The 22,353-nt window shown below is 46.0% G+C and overlaps 1 protein-coding gene across 1 annotated transcript in view; it reads right to left on the bottom strand.

Moving 5' to 3' along the window:
- Positions 1-22,353, bottom strand: part of LOC136653081 (olfactory receptor 5AR1-like) — a 43,187-nt gene that overhangs the window by 5,186 nt on the left and 15,648 nt on the right. The window contains exons 4-5 of the mRNA XM_066630006.1: positions 4,957-5,086; positions 2,817-2,925 (exon numbers count right to left, since the gene is read on the bottom strand). Of these exons, the coding sequence (XP_066486103.1) occupies positions 2,817-2,925; positions 4,957-5,086 (239 nt within the window). The remainder of the gene's footprint in view (positions 1-2,816; positions 2,926-4,956; positions 5,087-22,353) is intronic.

The following is a 22,353-nucleotide window of genomic DNA, read 5'->3' as shown; positions in this document are numbered from 1 at the left end:
TCGATAGGCAGCATCAGGATTTGGCTGTCAACTTTAGATCATGTGACACCACACTGTGTAAATGTAGGCAAGTTCTGGACCACTTGTGACTCACAAAGTTCAACACAATTCATTAGCACTTCATTGTGAAACATCATCAAGGAGCAAGCCAGAGGATTTGTGCAGCTATTATTACATAGCTAGGAATTAGACCCATTGAATATAGAGGAAGATACTTCATATTCCATCCCCACTAACTGGTATAAGAGGCACCTTTTAAAGTGGTGTCCTCTTCTGTTTAGGAGATGGTGAGCAACTGTCCCTCATCACCCCAGCATGGCATCTTTTCAGTGGCTGTTGCTGATGCTTCTTACATATTTTTTTTTTATTTCCAGATTGTGAGTCCTTTGCGGATGAGGAACCATTCTTGAATTTAGCTGTGTGAGCTGCTTTCTGAACTACTTTTTGTTTTTTAAAGGTATTCCGGTGGCACGTGTATTAGCGCGCCACCGGCATTTGCCCTGCGCCCACATGAGGCACAGGAGGAGTCAGCATCGCAGCTGATTGGCTGGGGGCTAATTGGTCTGAGGCCACGTGCAGGCTGCTCAGAGAAGCCCGTGCAGTCGGGACCAGGCAGCGGTCACCCACCCGCCTACCCTTTGGCAGTCCAAGACTAGCTGGTTGCCTTCTGGGGCCGGGTAGGAATTTTTGCCATCAGCCTAATTGGCACATCGGTTGGTGGTTTTTTGCCTACCCCGGACTTGGTGTTAGGGGCAGAATGGGGGTTTTCCACAGGTCTTGGTCACTTTAGGCAGGTGTCATGCGGGTTTTGGGTAGGTAAGGTTATATTGGTGTACACTGCAGGATGGCAAGGGCCGGGTGGACTCCACGCTTGGTCATGCTGGCATTCCCGGCTGGGTGACGCAGGCTGGATGAACCTCGGCCTGGTGGTAAAGGCGCACCTCGGGTTCACTCAGGTGGCCTGAGCTAGCCTGCCACCCTGCCCCTTCAGGGTGACAATGAAGGGGGCAGCAGGCTTGTACTGACACTGCCCAGAGTCTGGTGTGGTCGCCCAAATCACTATAGGGGGAAGTAGACGGGCAGCTCCGTTTCCCCCATGTAGAACCAGCATGACTTATTTGTTAGGCCCTGTTGCAATCTGAAGTATATTTAAATAGTTAATAAAGTGGCCCTTTGTACCATATGCCCTTGCCTGTGTCTTTATTGGGGGATGCTGGGTAATAAAAATATTCTTAATAATGATGAATAAAAAAGCTCTGGATTCCACTTTTGGTTTATGACCAGCTAACGTAAAAATTCCTTTATGACTACGGATAATTTCCTTTGCATGCTGCACATGAATAAGGAACCAGAATCCAGTCAGTGCATGTGTCAAAATGCATTTGTGGTTTATTATGCTCAAATTGAGAGATAGTCCAACCTGCCATGGATGGAGTTTCAGGATATTCAATGTTGCCCAATCACTGATGGCTTTTGGCTTGGATCTTGATGAAAGCATGGCATGGAGAGCATGTGCAACAGAATACACAGCATTGTAGATATTGTAGCTCCTGTCAGTCATTTGCATTTCAAACTTAGGTGCAGGGAGGCTCCTCAGCTTCTCCTTCCCACTGCACTTGCCCGATCCTTTTGCAGGGCAGGAGGGGAAAGAACATTCAAATGCCGAACACCAAAAATATACTAAGAGGAAAGGTTTCCAGGTATTGTAAGGGCTGATTGTCTCCAAGAAATCTTCATATCCTGGCAATTCATTTGTGCGGAGTGCAAAGGATAACGTACCATTGAACGTTTTGGGTGTAAAGTGCATCAGAGCATGTACAAAGGATAACATACCATGTGCAAAGGATAACATACCATTGAACGTTTTGGGTGTAAAGTGCATCAGAGCATGTACAGCTGCAAAATCCCACTGAGCTGTAATGATCCAAACTTTTTCTATTGGTTTGTTAAAGTAATATTCATTGATGCATAGAACACTTTGGATGGTCTCCATTGATCGTTCATCCCCGCTAACAAGAATCACATTGCTTCTGCTCAGTAACAGAGTAGAATTTATTCTTTCTTTTGTCTGAAGTAGGAGATCTGTTGGATACCAGTACGTCTTTAGTTTTGGAATAATTTCTGTAAACTCAACACAAATATTGTTCTCCAGGAGCCTAGATGTAAAGCTTCGAAGTAAGATTTCTCCACTGTCATCATCTGAAACAATGACACCAATCCATGTCCATCCAAAGTACTTAAGAAGATGAAGAATCCCAACATGCTGAGAATTTCTGGTTGGAAGCATGTTATGGAGTAAAGGAAACTGAGTTTTATCATTCAATACATGGTGAAAGGAGTTGTAATTGAACTAAGGGGAAAAGACAACAGTGTTTTTAGAGGTGACAGAAACCTTCCTCTCCTCCTGCATTTCAAAATCTTCCTCCCAATCTCTAGCAGGAGAGGATGTGCCCCATAGGGATTCTGATTCATGACCAAATGTTGTGTGTGTGTGTGTGTGTGTGTGTGTGTGTGTGTGTGTGTGTGTGTGTGTGTGTGTGTGTATAGGGAGAAATTTGGATTCTTCCTACATGTTTAACTAAACACAAACAAGCATACACACATACACACAACACTTCTGTATTCATCACAGCTTCTCTAAACTAAACTAAACCAATAAAAGAATTTCTTTTTTTCTGGGTTGACCCAAATGAGCAGAACCAAATCTTTAACTTGGCTGCTTTGGGGGAAAAGACACACAAATAAGTGCACCAGTTGGACTGCTCCCTTCATTTCCATTAATGAAGTGGAATTTTCTTTTCAGTGGAGGAACATACCTGCGGAAATTTGTAGATGTTTAAGATGCTGGGCATGTGGATCGTATTTTGGGGGACGAGCCCTCCAACGATGGCCATGATATTGTGTTTCTCGATGCAATGGTAATTACTGCAACACCCTGGGAAAAGGAGACTCAGAGTGGCCAAAGCGCCCACTGTATTTAAAATATCTGAGATTATGTAATGTCTCATTGTCTTGTTGGGTAGAAGGTTGGCATTCCTGTTGATCTCATTCACAGCAAACACAACTGCAAGGACTTCATGGTATTTCCTGGGGGAAAAACTGCAATGAGAGTTTCACTTGATTAAGGCACATGCAATGACCTCTTTCTCCAACAGAAACTGTTGGAGTCATTCCATGTAAGAGCAAAACCCTCAAACCTCCAAAGCATCATTTTTATGTTTTCAATAATTTTGTTTCCCACCTCTTTTTTTTTTTAATCCTCTAAAACCCTCTTTGAGGGCTGTGATGAGCTGACCAATTTTGTTTAAATTTGCTGCAAGCTGACTTCAGTTTATCATATAGCAGACTTGAAACATAGCTACCTAGATAAACAGACATTGCATCGGAACATGTGTGTTATGTTTGGACATTCCCTCCTTTAAATCCTAACCCACATTGCCATATGGATTATCCCAACCAGAGGATCAACACCTGAGTGACAAACAGAGATTTATTTTCTGTTTGGTTGAGGTAACTGGGGAAGAACTTGAGCTGAGGAAGGAATGGAATTCCTTTGGTTTCTTCTAGCTTCTTCCTATTTTATTTATTTATTTAAAAGATATTTATCCACCTTTACTCTGCAGGAGCAGATGCCGAAAGGCGGCTTTCAAGTTGTATATAAAATATACAATTTATAAAAAAAAAGAATAAAATCAGAAAAAAATAAATAATACCAATTCGAAAAGGGCAAAAACTACTTTCACTCAAGGATCTTCTATAAAAGTGCAGGAGAGAGACAAGCCATCACCCAAACACCAGACAAAGCAAAACGATTTAAAACCACACTGAAACATGTTGGGGGGGATAGATCTTAATTCTCCCAGTGGAGGGTTCCATAATTGTGGCACCACTACCAAGAAGTTTCATCCCCGTGCCACCATCACCCTAACTCAAACCACTATGAGAAATGTAGCAGAGAGCCGACATGCCACAGAGATCTGGCAGTGGGTTGAGACATGGGATTTTCAGCTTCACGAGTGTTGCTGCTCTTTCAGAGCCTGAGCACCCGGGCCTGTTTCTCTGCAGCCAAACTCTAAGGTTACAAAAGATGGTGCAGGAAAGCTTGGAAGCAGGATGGAACACGGATTAATTAAATGACATGCATGTATCTCTCTCCTCTCATAGGAATAAATTTAGGACGGCTCAATTTGCGTTCTCAATCCAAATTTGGAAAGATTTGTTGCAAACAGAAAGTGACAGAAATGTTGTTGATCAAGAGAACTTGACTTGGATAGGGATCTAGTCACACACAGAGAAACAGAGAAGCGTAACCAATATGATAAGAGTAACTGTATAACGAGATACAACTATTTTTCCCCCATTCAGGTATTTTAAGGAGACGATGGCTGAAAGAAATACTTACGAAGTGACGAATGACTTCATTGGTCTGGCATTAAAGGGAAGTTCCCTGAGTTCTACCTGCATGAAAGATACAAATTCACCAATTATAATGCCATCTACAGAATTACTGCTTCCAGTGCAGACCTCCAAATCCCACTGAAATTCACAATTCTTACTGACACCCTGAGGCAGCTGCAGTAGCAAAGTGATGAGCAGCAGTGGGATCAGCCTGCAGATCAGAAAGCCTTGGCCCCAGACATACTGGGCCCCCTTCATTGTGACATATGTGCCCATCATCAGTGCTATTACTGCCATCAGCATTCTTGAAAGTTGCTATAAAATGGACCTCAAATCTGACTTTCCTTTTGTTACAGCTCTGCCTGTTTTCAGTGAAACTCTCAGACATGTGAAGCCAAAATTCCTTTCAATTAGGTCTTTATAACCCAATACAGAAGAGAAGATTGTATCACCCTGTGTGTTGTTGTCACAAACTTTGCAAGGGCCTTCTGCTTATCGTGGCGATTTTGAAAATTGCAGGGTAGAGAATTGTTCTTCCCAATGCACTTGAAGACCTACCAGGCTAAAGTAAACATGTTGGATGGATCCACAGTCAAAAACTTCTCTGCACTGGGGAGGAAGTAAAGGTCTTCAGTGCATGTTGGGTATGAAGCAGAACGTTCTGAAAGAATAGCAACCAGCACGAGCACTGTGGGTGAAAGGAAATTGTCAGTGACCAGTCAAGCTCAGATTTCCTCCCAAACCCTGTTAGCTCTCATAACTTTTTCCTTTTTCTTGCATATCCTGAAGACATTGTGTGTGTGTGTGTGTGTGTGTGTGTGTGTGTGTGTGTGTGTGTATTTTCAATTCCATTTGTCTTCATGATCAGCAGTTATTTTCAACCTTTTTCATTTCATGGCACACTGGCAAGTCACGAAAATGGTCTAAGCACATCATCGGTTTTTTGACAATTGACAGGCCACACTGTGCTGCCAGTGGGGGACTCACATTCCTCATTGGCCCAACTAATAAAAAACCCTCTCTCAAATGAGAATACATGTGTATTCTCAACAATTGTGTTCTGTTTCATTCTTGCACTGATTTGGGAGTGGGAGACCCAGTGGGAGAGCCGGCTGCATTTCTTCTCTGTCCAACTTCCAGCCAATGGGCATAGCATCAACAGGCAAGACATACCAAGAATGTCAATGTTCTAGTTCAGAAAAAGAGTCCCCTTTCATAAAGCCACAAAGACATATAGTTATTACTGAAACCAAAGAGATATATAAAGGGAAGAACAATACAAGCGCCCCTCCTACTGCACTGAATATGTCATATAAGGGTGGGGTGGGTTAGCCTGTGTCAGCTTCCCCCATCCCATCTGCTGACAATCAAGTCATGCAGGCCCTGCTTCAACTCTCCCCATAACAAATCTGAGTCAATCAAGAACAAATGACCACTATTACCTCTATACAAAACAGTCAGAATATGAATAATAATAGGATGGGCAATAAAAGCCCCCCCCAGCTACCACCACCACCCTTTCCAAATGTATTTTCATGCTCGCCCTCTCTAACTTACTTACCCTAACTAACTTGCTCTAACTTACTTATGATGGGCCCGTATTCAATTGCACTCAGGATACTCCTCTGCTGAAGGGAGATTGGGAGTTTCTTGTAGTGGGGGATTTGACTATCAGAAACATAGATAGGGGGGATTTGCGATGGATGTCAGGACCACATGGTGACTTGCCTGCCTGGTGCAAAGGCTGCGGGCATCACTTCTCATCTAGTCAGGCTAGTGCTGGGAAGAAGGTAGCAGTTGTGGTGCATGTCGGCACTAACGACGTGGGCAAGTATAGCTGGGATGTCCTGGAGGCTAAATTTAGGCTATTGGGTAGGAAGCTGAAAGCCAGAACCCCAAAGGTAGTGTTCTTGGAAGTGCTAACTGTTCCGTGCGCAGGGCCAGCTAGACAGGTGGAGATCGGGGGTTTCAAGATGCGGATAAGACGGTGGTGTAGAGAGGAGGGGTTTAGATTCATTAGGCACTGGGACAAGTGGGGCCTGTACAAGAGGGACGTGTTTTACTTAAACCAGAATGAAACCAGACTGTTGGCACATAGGATTAAAAAGGACGAACAGGCCTTGCTGAGGGAGAGTCAGCATGGCTTCTGTAAGGGTAAGTCTTGCCTCACGAACCTTATAGAATTCTTTGAAAAGGTCAACAGGCATGTGGATGCGGGAGAACCCGTGGACATTATATATCTGGACTTTCAGAAGGCGTTTGACATGGTCCCTCACCAAAGGCTACTGAAAAAACTCCACAGTCAGGGAATTAGAGGACAGGTCCTCTCGTGGATTGAGAACTGGTTGGAGGCCAGGAAGCAGAGAGTGGGTGTCAATGGGCAATTTTCACAATGGAGAGAGGTGAAAAGCGGTGTGCCCCAAGGATCTGTCCTGGGACCGGTGCTTTTCAACCTCTTCATAAATGACCTGGAGACAGGGTTGAGCAGTGAAGTGGCTAAGTTTGCAGATGACACCAAACTTTTCCGAGTGGTAAAGACCAGAAGTGATTGTGAGGAGCTCCAGAAGGATCTCTCCAGACTGGCAGAATGGGCAGCAAAATGGCAGATGCGCTTCAATGTCAGTAAGTGTAAAGTCATGCACATTGGGGCAAAAAATCAAAACTTTAGATATAGGCTGATGGGTTCTGAGCTGTCTGTGACAGATCAGGAGAGAGATCTTGGGGTGGTGGTGGACAGGTCGATGAAAGTGTCGACCCAATGTGCGGCAGCAGTGAAGAAGGCCAATTCTATGCTTGGGATCATTAGGAAGGGTATTGAGAACAAAACGGTTAGTATTATAATGCCGTTGTACAAATCTATGGTAAGGCCACACCTGGAGTATTGTGTCCAGTTCTGGTCGCCGCATCTCAAAAAAGACATAGTGGAAATGGAAAAGGTGCAAAAGAGAGCGACTAAGATGATTACGGGGCTGGGGCACCTTCCTTATGAGGAAAGGCTACGGCGTTTGGGCCTCTTCAGCCTAGAAAAGAGACGCTTGAGGGGGGACATGATTGAGACATACAAAATTATGCAGGGGATGGACAGAGTGGATAGGGAGATGCTCTTTACACTCTCACATAATACCAGAACCAGGGGACATCCACTAAAATTGAGTGTTGGGCGGGTTAGGACAGACAAAAGAAAATATTTCTTTACTCAGCGCGTGGTCGGTCTGTGGAACTCCTTGCCACAGGATGTGGTGCTGGCGTCTAGCCTAGACGCCTTTAAAAGGGGATTGGACGAGTTTCTGGAGGAAAAATCCATTATGGGGTACAAGCCATGATGTGTATGCGCAACCTCCTGATTTTAGGAATGGGTTAAGTCAGAATGCCAGATGTAGGGGAGAGCACCAGGATGAGGTCTCTTGTTATCTGGTGTGCTCCCTGGGGCATTTGGTGGGCCGCTGTGAGATACAGGAAGCTGGACTAGATGGGCCTATGGCCTGATCCAGTGGGGCTGTTCTTATGTTCTTATGTTCTTATGTTCTTAAGGTGGCAGAGCAGCTTTTAAACTGACCCCTGGGGGAAAAGTGACAGGAGCCAAGGGGAATCTGGTTCGGGACTCTGCATCCATATGTGACAAGGATGGGGTGGTTAGAGGGAAAAAAAAGTAAGGACAGAATAGGAGAAGAAATTGGGAATGGAAGCCTAATGGAATGCGATAGATGGTTTGGCACAATAGACAGTTTGGACATTGCAGGGATAAAGGAGCTAATAAGCAGCCCACCCTGGGGCATTCCATGTACAAATGATTTTATCCAAATACCTGAAGTCTCCAAGCGAAGATGGGAGAACTGGAATGTTTGGTGACTAGAGAAAACTTTGATATAGTGGGCATAAGGGATATCTGGTGGAATGCGAAGAATCAGTGGGATACCCCAATCCCGGGCTATAAATTCTACAGGAGGGACAGGGAGGGCCATGTTGAAGGTGGGGTTAGCCATTTATGTTAAAGAATGAGGAGAATAAAAAGTAACATAAAATGTGGCAAAAGAAATGTAAGAAGGTGATATGAGAGGCCAAGAGAGACTATGAGGAACACAGGGGAATAATAATGCTTCTTCAAATATGTTAGAAGCAGGAAACCTGCCAGAGAAGCGGTTGGCCCTGTGGATGGTAAGGGAGGGAAAGGGGAGATAAAAGGAGACTTAAGGCGCAATCCAAACCTGCGCTGGAGCAGGCAAGCCAGGAGGCTTGCGCTGCATCCAACGCAGGTTCCTGGCCAGCAGCGGCTCAGCCAGAGGCAAGGGAAAACTCTTCCCCTTACGCCTGGGTAAGGGCTGACCCCAATGGGTCTCCTCGGACCTGCGCCACCTCTGAAGGCAGCGCATGTCCGAGGAGAGCGGAGTGACTTGAAGTTGCTCCGTTCTGCCCAGGGATAGGTGTTTGGATCTGGCATAACTACCAGGTCCCAGCCCTGCCCCCAGCTCCCTGCGCGCCTGCCCATTGCCTGCCCTCCCCCTGCTCAGAAACACCCCCCCTCCTGCCTCCTCCCCGCCCCCCACACCTACCTTTGCTGCTTGTGTTTGCGCGGACATGCCAACACAAGCGGCAGCAAGGAAGCCACCGTGGAGGCTTCTGCTGGCCTCAGAGCATCAGCGCATCTACATGCACCAACACGGTTTCCTCCCATGGCTTCTCTCCTGACAAATATCTCCGGTTCTCCTCAGATCCGCAGCTTTTGGGAAAAAAACAGAGTTCCTTTCAAGAGCTCGAGAAAGGCACGTCTACTTGGCTGCTGGCTGGCCCCTCCCTCTCGCCATTGCCATATATTTTGGGGCCACAGCAGCTGCTGGAATCTCCTTGGTTTAAGGGAACATTAGTTCCCTTCCCCGTGTAGAACTCTGCTGGCCCCTATGAGTCTCCTTGGATCTGCGTCAGCTCCTGAGCTGGCACAGAACTGAGGAGGCCAGTGTAGTGTTCCACGACTCAGAGTGAGGGAGGGGGACATAGGATTCACCAGCAGCCTCTGCTGCTGCCCCTGCTCCCCTCCCAGGCAAAACAAGCATCTCAGAAGGCTCTGGCAGGTCCTCTGAGGCATGGGAAGGCCATGCATGGTCTCCACATGCTTCAGAATACCTCCAGATGTGACTGGAAGGCACTTTTGGTAATGTCTGGCCCAGGCCTGTTAGCCCCAACCTCTGATGCAGGGCCTAGGAGAGGGGGATAAATGGGGTAATTTGTACTCAGGTTCAGGGTCAAAAGGAGGGTCCAAGATCCAAAGGAGGGGTCCAGAAATTTCCTGGGATCAGACATTTTCCTATCTGCTCAGACATGTTGCCTGCATGGGATGCTGGGGACACTACCATGAGTGGCTGCAGCTATTGCAGCTACTGGCAAGCCATATATGCTGGTCAAGGAATGCATACGTGACACTCCTTAGAAAAGTGTCAAATCTGGGAGGAAACTGGACTGCTACAGTATCTCTTTGGCTTGTGGATCTGCTTATCATGAAGGAGTGTAGAGGAGCTCAGGGACACAGCTGTAGGGCTATAGCTGCTGCAGAAGCAGAGTTTGGTATGCACAGGACACTTTCCACTCTAGTGTGAGCCAAAATATGATGATGCTAATTTTCTGTATGATTTTCTGTATGTAAAAGATTTTAGAGAGACTTAGCAGTGTGCTTGGCTTTCTGTATTACTGTATCCAGTTGCCGATGTGAGGGTAGACCTGGTCTCCAAAGACTTTTCCAGCTGTCTCCACCCTGCCCCATCCTATTTTGTGCCTCCCTGTCCCCATTGTGTTTGCCTGTCACCACCCTCTCCCACTCTATTTCACCCCCCCCTTTTTGCAAAGGGGCCCAAAAGAAACATTGTCCCCCCTGAGAAAATTCCTCTCAGAGGCACTGCTCTGATGACCCCAAACTGAGGCTGTAAGGGGTGGGCAATTACGGCCAAGAGTGGTGGGGAGGGAAGAGCCGGAAGATGTTATCACTGCTTCAGCAACTGCACTGGCCCCTAACATCCACTGAGAGGGAAGACAGGCTTGTATCTTTTGCAGTGTTTGTGTGTCCTTTATCCTAAGCTCTCTGAGCACCAAGAGGAAGTACATGGTGGCTGTGGAGATCTTCTCCATTTTAGCCTCTAGCGCAGGGTTGTTGAGCTGCATTTTTCTCCTCAGATTGTACATTCTTTTATTGAGGCCTGAGCGGAACACTAGAGCCCAGCTAGTATGGAAAGAGGCTATTAGTCCATGAGAGTTCAAATTGATCTCATACTTTCCCTCCGCTGGACTATTGTACATGTGTGGGAACACACGCGCACACATACATATACCCACACACTGTACAGGTCCATGCACGAACACACACAGAAACAGAAACAAACACACACTGCCTGATGAGCTTCAGCTTTGGTTCATTGGAGCACAATAGAAGAAGGGGGTCACCCGTCCTTGATCTGCAATACATTTACAATGAAATACCTGTATTCGTCTCCAGACTCATGTGGGGATGCACACTGGCTTCAGCAGCCCCAGGAGCCATCAGACCTTGGTCTGCTGCTTCCTCCAGTGAATCCCTTGTGGCTACTCTCAACCTTGGTCAACAAAGTTGTCCCTCCTCTTCACAGGAGAGGCCTTGCAAGGACAGTGAATCCTGCCCCCACCTGGCATAACCAACTGGGTGAGGCCACTGGGCAGTGTAGAGGAACACAGCTTGTGGGTGTGGGGCTCCCAATTTGTGGGAGTGGGGCTGAGAAGGAGGGACATAGGAGAGTTGGGGGCCTGAAAAAGAATCTATTTAAGTAGAATCTCATCATGCAACCTGTGATGAGAGGTCAGTGGGAGGTCTCCTTGAGAGTTTGTGGTTGGAGACGCTGCCAGAAAAGAGCCCACCACTCAGTGCCCAAGGAGAGAGCATGGTGATCAATGGGGGAGGCACAAGTGTGGTAGATTCTCCTCCCCATGCGGATACTCTGATACCAAGTTACAGAACCTCCATGCTGAAGAGGGGTTGGCAGAGCTGTCAAGTGGCAGTGTTCTGGGTGGAGGGAGGAGTGCATGTGCCAAACCCCTAGAAATAACTTGTGTTATTAAATTTACATCCATTGTCAATGAAACAATCAAACAGTTGGACAGACAGACAGACAGACAGACAGACAGACAGACAGACAGACAGACAGACAGACCTGGGAAACAGTAAAGTAAATTATCTCCTTGAATGTTTGGAAGCTTTATTTCCATTTTTTTTTTCCAATAGTGATTCTCCTGAGTCCATTCCTTAGTTGCAATTCCAAAAGGTTGTGGATCAGGTGCAATTTTGCCAAAGCTCTCTTTGCTTTTGGTCAGTGCTTTGTGTGGAGTGTAGTAGCAGGAACAGCTACCCTTCGCTCCTGGTGGGCCACTGTGAGGAACAGGAATGGACTAGATGGTCCCTGGGCCTGATCCAGCAGGGCTCTTCTTATGTTCGTATGTTCCATAGGCGGGACAGTTCAGGATTAACAGACCCTCCTAACTTGCTTACTTTCCAAGGTTCTCCTTTCTCCCCTCCTTTCTCCTCCCCCCCTCACTAGGCTCACGTCACCCGGTGTAGGAGTTCAGCTCATCAGCCCCATGCAGTGAGTGGGGCAACACCCTGGGTGGTGGGTGGGCGATGTACCATCTCCCTGCCCCCACTGGCTTTTCAGCTGTACCTTTTGAAAGAACACAGATATTTCAGCGCGGTTTGTTTCACTGCATTCTGCATGAAATTACACATTGATTGATATATAACATGATGGTATTATTCCTCCAAACTGTGATTTTGGTCACTAGTGGGGTCACCACAACCCCCGCCAGGGTGTAAACTTGCTAACACCTTATTGCAGTGGTTTTAGCTTTTAGCTTTTAACTTTTAGCACTGGGATTCCCTTTTTAGAATGACAGTCTGTCCAGGACCTACCAAAAGTGATGTCATGGCTGGAACTGACATCATCAAGCAAATTAAAATCAATAATTATAAATAATTAAAGGAAAAGAAATAATTAAACAAAGGGAAGCCAGCCCTGCTCTACCAAGTGAATTTTCTCTGTAGTCTATCTGCAATACTCCTCCCCCCCAGAAGTCAGTAAGGTTTTCTGCCCTACCCAGTGCCCAGTTCAATTTAATTTATTCTGTTTAAACAAGATCACTGTCAGGATCCACCTGGCTTTGCAAGTCTAAAACAGAAAAAAGTTCACCTTACAAGCTGTAGTTTCTGTATTTATCCCTTTTAGTGGGGGGGGGGGGAGTGGCTGCCTTCTGGAGTATTTGTTGAGCTCCACGTTCATCAGATTGGGACCTCTCTGGTGGCCTCCCTTTCCCCTATACCTATAAGAACATAAGAAGAGCCCTGCTGGATCAGGCCAAAGGCCCATCTAGTCCAGCTTCCTGTATCTCATGTGGCCCACCAAATGCTTCAGGGAGCATACAAGACAACACGTGACAACAAGCCTGACCTGATCATGAGCCAAGGCACATCTGCTTACTCATGAGTAAATGTGACTGTGTGGCTAAGGACAGAATCATAACCAGATCTACTCAGAAATAAGTTCTATTTTGTTCAATGGGGCTTACTCTCAGGAAAGTGTGGTTAGGATTGCAGCCATAGTTTCACTTTCCATAGGGCTCAATACATTCCTGAGCTTGGAGGGAGGCTGCAGTCAATGGATCAGGACCATTCTGGTGTTGTTCAATTCCTCTCAATTTGCCCTTTCCAAAGGACTAAGGCAAGTTTGCCTACTCATGAGTAAACGCACAATACGGCTCAGTTTCAGTTTCCATAGGGCTCCTTGCATTTTTTGTTTTCCGGTTTTTTGCCCGTGACTTTTGAGAGAAGTGAGATATTTCACTCCGGTTTTCATTGCATTTTTCTGGAAATTCCACATTCAACGGTATATGATATGATGGTATTATTCCTAACCACTGTGATTTTAGCGTGTCACCCCCCCAGTGCGTGTCACCCGGTTCAGCCCACAGTCCCTGCACCCCCCTAGTGATGCCACTGGCTCCCCTTTTCCTTGTAAAGACTTTTCTTTTCCATTCTTCAACCTAGATACTACTTTCATTGAAGTTTCAGCTCTGTGAGCAATTGCTGAATAGATAGCATTGCATATTAGTATTGATTCCTTCTTTCTGGCAAAGTATGATCATTCCCACAATAAAAGTTATCCATAATTTACCTTCACCTCCCTGAACTTCCCTGAAAGATTTCAACCCATCTGCACGTTTCACTTGTCTTAAAAGATTGCCTGGTAATGCAAGAGCTTCCAGAGTGCAATGCTGACCTGCTTTTTCTCATAGTATAGAGCAGTGGTTCTGACACATTTAGCACCAGGACACACTGTTTAGATTGAGGATCTGTCAGGACCGACTGGAAGTGATGTCATGACTGGAAGTGACATCATCAAGCAGGAAAATTTTTAACAATCCTAGGCTGCAGTCCAGCCCACACTTAGCCAGGAGTAAATCCTATTTACTGTCATTGTTACAAGAATATACACAGTAGCTTGTCAAAAGTACAGGTCTGTAACATTTCCCCAAATGCAGTCACATTTCATGATAGCATCAAGTCTAATATATTAAAAATAAAATATTGAAATGAATATTCACATTCCATGATAGCATCAAGTCTAATATATTAAAAATAAAATATTGAAATGAATGGGAACCCACCTGAAATTGACTCGTGACCCACCTAGTAGGTCCTGACAACAGTTTGAGAAACACTGAGATATATATATATATATATATATATATATATATATATATATATATATATATATATATATATATATATATATATATATATATATATAGGATTCATGATTGAAGGAACTAATTGTAGTTCCTCGTATGTAAGAGCAATGTGGGTCCCCATTAGATGAAGTATTAGTGAGGGGCGTCATATAGGAAAAACCTCCAGTAAACACAAAGACTGAGAAGCAGTGAGGAGGGGCATGCAAATGGAGAAGGCTTTTGCTTTCCCTGCTTGGAGGGGTTTCTCAGCACTGAAGAGAAGATGTACACAGAGATTGCAACAGTGAACATGAAGCCTCCATTGTTGTGCCATGACTAATTACCAGAAACCCAGTTTCAAAAAGGTGTCAGTCTGAACAGGTGAGCTTCAGTAATGCTGGGATTTCATAGAAGTGACTCATAACATGAGAACGGAAAGAGATGATGCTGGCTGTGTGTGTTGCAGCATAAGAAAGACCAGTGATCCAGGCACTGACAGCCAGCTGAAGTCAGGCTGTTTCGTTCATTATGTCCTCGTACTGAAGTGGATGGCACAGATGGTAATGAATCCATCAAAAGCCATGACTGTCAGGAGGATAAAATCCGCTTGTTGAAACTGCCTTCACGTCCAGAAGGCAGGTGGAAATGGTCTTCATACCTGCGTCACTGAAGATGATTAGGAATGAGCTTTGGCCTTATTTAGTGCTTTACTAAAGCATGTGAATCTCGCTCTTCTAAGCCATATCAAATGAATGAAAATGGCCAACGCCTGCTAGAGTTTTGCTGTCATCACGGTCTCTGTGTCAGCAACATGTTCTTCAACACGAAGCCCCAACATAGAGTCTCTTGGAGACACCCAAGATCAAAGCACTGGCACCAGCTCGACCTGATTCTCACCAGACGCGCCAGCCTTCCCAGCATCAAGATCACACGCAGCTATCAGGGTGCTGCCTGTGACACCGACCACTCGCTGGTGTGCAGCAGAGTGAAACTGCAAACAAAACGACTGTATCACACGAAAAGGGAAGGAAGACCTCACATTGATACGAGCAAGACCCGGGATCAGAGAAAAGTGGAGGAATTTGCACGAGCGCTTGAGGAATCTCTTCCAGGCCCGGTCGATGCAAACGCATCCAACAGATGGGAACATTTCAAGAATGCCATTTACAACACCGCCTTGTCCATATGTGGCAAGAAGACCAACAAGACAGCAGACTGGTTTGAAGCCCACTCTGAGGAGTTGACACCAGTCATTGAGGAAAAGAGGAGAGCTCAAGCAGCATACAAGGCCTGTCCCAGTTAGCGCAACCTGCAGGTCCTCCAAGGTGCTCGCAGCAAAGTCCAGCAGACTGCCAGGAGATGTGCTAACGACTACTGGCTCCAGCTCTGTTCCGAGATACAGATAGCAGCTGACACGGGCAACATCAAGGGGATGTATGATGGTATCAAGCAGGCCCTAAGTCCAACACAGAAGAAAATTGCCCCTCTGAAGTCTGCAACAGGCGAGGTCATCCAAGATTGGACGCAGCAGATAGAACGCTGGGTGCAGCACTACTCTGAGCTATATTCCAGAGAAAATGTAGTCACCGAAGAAGCGCTGAACAACATTGAGTGCCTGCCTGTGCTGGAGGAGCTTGACAGTGAACCAACCCTAGAAGAACTTCACGTGGCCCTGGACTCCCTTGCCTTTGGCAAGGCACCTGGAAAAGACAGCATCCCTGCTGAAGTCCTAAAGTGCTGCAAAGAGATCATCATCACTGAGCTGCATGAAATCCTTTGTCTCTGCTGGAGAGAAGGTGGAGTACCTCAAGACATGAGGGATGCAAACATCATCACGCTGTACAAGAACAAAGGCGACAGGGGTGACTGCAACAACTACCGTGGCATCTCTCTCCTTAGCATTGTAGGAAAGTTGTTTGCCCGAGTTGCACTAAAGAGGCTCCAGGTACTTGCAGAGAGCGTTTATCCAGAATCACAGTGTGGATTCCGAGCCAACAGGTCCACCACTGATATGGTATTCTCCCTTAGACAACTGCAGGAGAAATGCAGGGAACAACGACAGCCACTCTTTATAACCTTCATAGATCTCACGAAGGCTTTCGACCTGGTCAGCAGGGATGGCCTCTTCAAGATTCTCCCCAAGATTGGATGTCCACCCAGGCTCCTCAGCATCATCAGATCCTTCCACAAGGACATGAAGGGCACTGTTGTCTTTGATGGCTCCACATCAGACCCCTTTGACATCCGAAGCGGCGTGAAGCAGGGCTGTGTTCTTGCACCAACCTTGTTTGGGATCTTCTTCGCTGTCCTGCTGAAGCAGGCCTTTGGAACTACAACAGAAGGCATCTATCTCCGGACCAGATCAGATGGAATGCTCTTCAACCTCTCCAGACTGAGAGCAAAGTCCAAAGTCCAGCTGAAATGTCTTTGTGACTTCCTCTTTGCCGACGATGCAGCTGTCACTACCCACTCTGCCAAAGATCTCCAGCAGCTCATGGATTGTTTTAGCAAGGCCTGCCAAGATTTTGGACTGACAATCAGCCTGAAGAAAACACAGGTCATGGTTCAGGATGTGGACTCACCTCCCTGCATTACAATCTCTGCACATGAACTGGAGGTTGTCCATGACTTTGTGTACCTTGGCTCAACGATCTCCGACACTCTTTCTCTCAATACCGAGCTAAACAAACGCATCGGTAAAGCAGCTACCACGTTTTCCAGACTCACAAAGAGAGTCTGGTCCAACAAGAAGCTGACGGAACATACCAAGATCCAGGTCTACAGAGCTTGCGTCCTGAGTACACGTCTGTACTGCAGTGAGTCATGGACTCTTCACTCACAACAGGAGAGGAAACTGAATGCTTTCCACATGCGCTGCCTCCGATGTATTCTCGGCATCACTTGGCAGGACAAAGTTCCAAACAACACAGTCCTGGAACGTGCTGGAATCCCTAGCATGTATGCACTACTGAAACAGAGACGCCTGCGTTGGCTCGGTCATGTCGTGAGAATGGATGATGGCCGGATCCCAAAGGATCTCCTCTATGGATAACTCGTGCAAGGAAAGCGCCCTACAGGTAGACCACAGCTGTGATACAAGGACATCTGCAAGAGGGATCTGAAGGCCTTAGGAGTGGACCTCAACAAGTGGGAAACCCTGGCCTCTGAGCGGCCCGCTTGGAGGCAGGCTGTGCAACATGGCCTTTCCCAGTTTGAAGAGACACTTGGCCAACAGTCTGAGGCTAAGAGGCAAAGAAGGAAGGCCCATAGCCAGGGAGACAGGCCAGGGACGGACTGCACTTGCTCCCAGTGTGGAAGGGATTGTCACTCCCGAATCGGCCTTTTCAGCCACACTAGACGCTGTTCCAGAACCACCTTTCAGAGTGCGATACCATAGTCTTTCAAGACTGAAGGTTGCCAACAAGCCATATCAGCAGTAGAAAGAGACCTTATGTTTGAGGCATTTCAGGAGAGTTTTGCAGGTCATATAGGAACATCAGGTGATTTTGTGAGACGAGGAAACAAGGACAGTCACTGCACAGGTCAACGTTATATAAGTGAATTCTTATAACAAGGGCAATACACAAGCTTATTTTTAAGTACCAGGGATATGGCCCAATATAGCAGTACCCTGATCCTTAACTGGTACATTTAGCAGTATTTTATTAAATACTTAGTTGACCAGTGTGGTGTGAGCTTTGGTATTAGCACACTAACCATTCTTATGAGGCCTGTGTAAATTCTATTTTTAGAATGCAGGTGCGCATCGCTTAAAGATCGGGCTGCGTTGCCGCAACCCCATTGTTAAGTGATGCCATTGTTAAACAAAGTAATCTTTTCAAAGCCTCTGGAGCGTGTGGCCTCTGCAGGGCTCAGAAAAGCATCCGGAGATAAGGGGAGCACAGATCCTCTCAGCTCCAGTGGCTTTGGGGGTGTGACAGCGATCAGCGACGGACCATTGCGTATGTGGTCCGTTGCTGGTTGGAATATTGCTAAACAGCATTCACCTGTAGCTGAACAAGAGAACCCCTGTGAGATGGGTTACTAGAAAAGTGATGTTGACCAGTTAATACTCTATCATTTAATTATTAACATTATTAACAGTATTTATATACCGCTTTTCAACTAAAAGTTCACAAAGCGGTTTACAGAGAAAAATCAAATAACTAAATGGCTCCCTGTCCCAAAAGGGCTCACAATCTAAAAAGATGCCAAGGAATACCAGCAGACAGCCACTAGAACAGACAGTGCTGGGGTGAGGTGGGCCAGTTACTCTCCCCCTGCTAAAAAAAGGAGCACCCACTTGATAAAGTGCCTCTTACCCAATTAGCAGGGGTAAATTACCAATTTAACCTTTTTTCTCATTCATAATCAATTAATGTGTATTTCTGATTGTATATTATCACTTTCAGAGCCCTAACATGGGTGGAGTTTGATAGGCACATTCCCTGTGCGCTAAGCCGGGAGGGCACAAGACTGCTGCAAGGTCCACCTTAGTTATGGAGGAGGCGCTGATGGCTTCACAAGCCCCATTCCTTCTCCTGTAGAGTCTCTGTTCACAGGAGAAGGAATGGGGCCATTGCGCCCCAGCAGTGAGCATTCCACCCATTGGGGAGAACTCAGAAGTAACATCACAATATCACATCATACTGTCACTGTCCTGGGTGCTGGGGCAGTATGTTACAGCAACGATCACCAGGTTGTATTTATGTCTGCATACCAAAATTGGATCAAGCCCTGTCTGTAGACACAGCATTGTTTCTCCTACTTCATATGGTATTTAGGAAATTGAAACTCATTTTTGCACGTGCCCAAGTTGGGAGACAGGTGAATTCCATATCAATCAATCAACAGTATTTATATACCGCTTTTCAACTAAAAGTTCACAAAGCGGTTTACAGAGAAAAATCAAATAACTAAATGGCTCCCTGTCCCAAAAGGGCTCACAATCTAAAAAGATGCAAATGAATACCAGCAGACAGCCACTAGAACAGACAGTGCTGGGGTGAGGTGGGCCAGTTACTCTCCCCCTGCTAAAAAGAGGAGCACCCACTTGAAAAAAGTGCCTCTTACCCAATTAGCAGGGGTAAATTGGGTATGCTTAATTATATGCAGAAAGGGGGATAGTCTTTGATAAATAGGAATACTAGAAAAGTTATATAGGTGCATGTAGTTTTGCTTTGGGTATGCACACGACTTCACAACTGACTTAGATCAGGGGTGTGGATGTTTGTGCCAGGCAATTGCTACAAAATAAAGATTCAGATTGTTGACCTTCAGGCTTCCCTCTGTCTTGAATGGCTGACCTCCTCAGATCGAATATTAAGGAGGCAATCATTAATTTCCTCCACACCCATATCAGAGGTTTCCAGGTCCACGTGAGTGTGTGTGTGTGTGGGGGGGGGGAGGATGGAACAGATGCATAAACTCCATGCATTGCTTATAAACAATTTGGTTTCTAAACAATGCATGGAGTTTATGTATCTGTTCCATTCCCCCTCCCCACGCATGGATATGGAAACCTCTGATATGGGTGTGGAGGAAATTGCCTCCTTAATATTTGATCTGGGGAGGTCAGAACACATGGCTTACAGATGACAACATTTGAACACATTACCAACATTTAAACATGTGGCTTACAAATAACAGCTACATATTAGGGAGGCATTTGAAAGACTTGAATGCTTTAGTAGAGATGGTTTGCAACTTGCTTATTAATATTCATGCAGAGGTGTTACTCATCAGAAACAAACACCTCAATAGATTGCTTATTAAAATATTTTGTAACCTTTATGTATGTTATTTTTTTCTGGTTACTTGGTTGCTGTTTTGTTTTTTAGTTGTTTGTTTGCTCACTAATAAAGGAGATGAGAAAGAAAAGCTGGGGGTGGTAAATATGAGATCAATTCCAAGTGTCATGGACTAGTAGCCTTCTTCCGTACTAGCTGGGCTCTAGTGTTCAGCTCAGGCCTCAGAATAATAATGTAGAACTTTGGAAGAAAGATGCAACTCAACAACCCACCACTGGAGGTCAAGATGCAGAAGACCTCCACAGCCACCATATATTTCCCCCTGGTGCTCAGGTAGCTGGGGACAAAAGATACCCAAACACTGCAGAACACCAACATGCTGAAAGTGATCAGTTTGGCTTCATTAAAAGTATCAGGCAGCTTCCTGGCCAAGAAAGCCACGATGAAGCTGATCAAGGCCAAGCATCCCATGTAGCCCAGGACAATGTAGAACATGAAAACTGACCCTTCATTGCATTGTATAATGATTTGGTCAATGTGGGAGTGCATGTCAAACTCTGGGAAGGGGGGAGATGTTGCCAGCCAAACCATACAGAGGCCAGCTTGAATGAGAGAACACAGAATGATGACTGAGACTGCCAGCCTCTTCCCCACCCATTTCCTCATGCTGTTTCCTGGCTTGGTGGCCATGAAGGCCAAAATGACAGTGATGGTTTTGGCCAACACACAAGACACAGCAACAGTGAAGACGATGCCAAATACTGTTTGGCGGAGAAGGCAGGTCACCTTCCCAGGCCGACCAAGGAATAGGAAGGAACACAGAAAGCAGAGCAGCAGAGAAGAGAGAAGAGTGCAGGTGATGCCCCAGTTGTTGGCCTTGACAATGGGAGTATTCCGGTGTTGAATGAAGCTCCACATCACCAGAACTGTCAGCAGGGCAAGGAAAAGAGCCAAGGAAGACAAAAGGATTCCCAAGTTCTCTTTGTAGGATAGAAAGATTAAAACTTTGGGGATGCACTGATCCTTGCGACTGTTAGGGTACTGATTTTCTGGGCATTTGTCACACTGTTCTGCATCTGAAAGAAATAAGCCAATCTCCATAATTTCAGCATATCTATATTAGCCCATTCAACTTGATGGGATCAGCATCTTATAACTGGCATGAAATCAGGTATTATAGAGATTTCAAGAAGCTCACTGAAAAGAAAGTGATAGCAAGTTTTGCTTTTGAAACAGGAAGTCATTGAACTGAATTAATTCAATTTGACTCTTTCAAAATCCATCAAGAATGTTCAGTGGCTATAATTAGACCATCATCAGAATGTTTCACTTGGGGATATGTGATCCAGGCTTTGCAGAGAACTACAGCGCAATCCTCAGCTCCCAGGGCGCTCAACTTCAGCGGCAGCAAAGAACCTGTGTGCCCATGGCAGCTGGGGAGTGGCACCTTGGGAGAAGGGGACTTTTGTCCCCTTCCCCAGGGTAAAGGAAGTAGCCCCGGAAAGTGGCTACTCAATTCACTGCCGAGTGATGTACAAGCGTTTGTGTTGGGCAGTGAGCCCCACACGAACACTCAGGATCCACCAGTCTGCTCCACTGGTCCCACCTCCCTCCCATCCGGCTCCATCCCCCCAGCACGACACCGCCTCCCTCTCTGAGCCTCCTGGCTCCCCGTCACGCCTGCTCCCTGCCTTCTCCCCAGCTTCCACCCACTCCCCCCTCCCCAGAACACCTCCTCCCCGCATCCCCCCATGCCTCCGCTTAACTTACCGCAGCCCGGTGGTCCATGTGACCGCCAAACAGTGGAGCGCAGGTGCCCGTCTGATGCCAACCTAGTGCCAGGAGGTGCTGGGCTACCACCGGTGCTTGCCTAGCAGTAAGCCTCACAAACGTGTCTTACGGCACGTTTGAGACATTATGTGCTGGTGGTGAGCCGCTGCGCTGAGCCCAGGAATGTGCTCTTACACTTCAAAATCTTTTTTTTTTTTTTTAAGCATGAAAAATGAGTTAGTGACAGAAGCCACAGGATTTTTCTGACCCACCAAGTTTTCTTCCAGGGAGTAAAGTTCCCCTTTTGTTGGTGAGGGGAACTCACAAAGTGTTCTGCTTTTTAAGAAAAATATTGGTATGCTGGACAGAGGCTCTTGCCTAGTGTAAAAGGAAATTTGGCAATGTCCGAACAGAGGATTGACCTGTTTTTGAGTGAAAAGAAAGAAATGCAAGAAAGCCCTTCTCCACATGAATTAAGGTGATTAAAATATTTCTAAATTGATCAGTGCTATTGAAAGAAATGTGGTGTTTGGATAATTTGATGTCACATGTTAGGCTGTTGAGTGTATCTGCTAAGCAAGCTTTGCAGTTTTGGTTGTCCTATTACAATGAAAACCACACTTTTCAATGGGGAATATCTCAGAATGAATGAAATAGGCAGCAATCCTATAAGCACTTACTTGGGAGCAAGTCTCATTGAACT

Source organism: Tiliqua scincoides, chromosome 5 (genome assembly GCF_035046505.1).
Source record: "Tiliqua scincoides isolate rTilSci1 chromosome 5, rTilSci1.hap2, whole genome shotgun sequence".
NCBI lineage: Eukaryota > Metazoa > Chordata > Lepidosauria > Squamata > Scincidae > Tiliqua > Tiliqua scincoides.
Note: the sequence above shows the minus strand (reverse complement) of the source record. Positions and strands in the feature narration are given on the sequence as shown.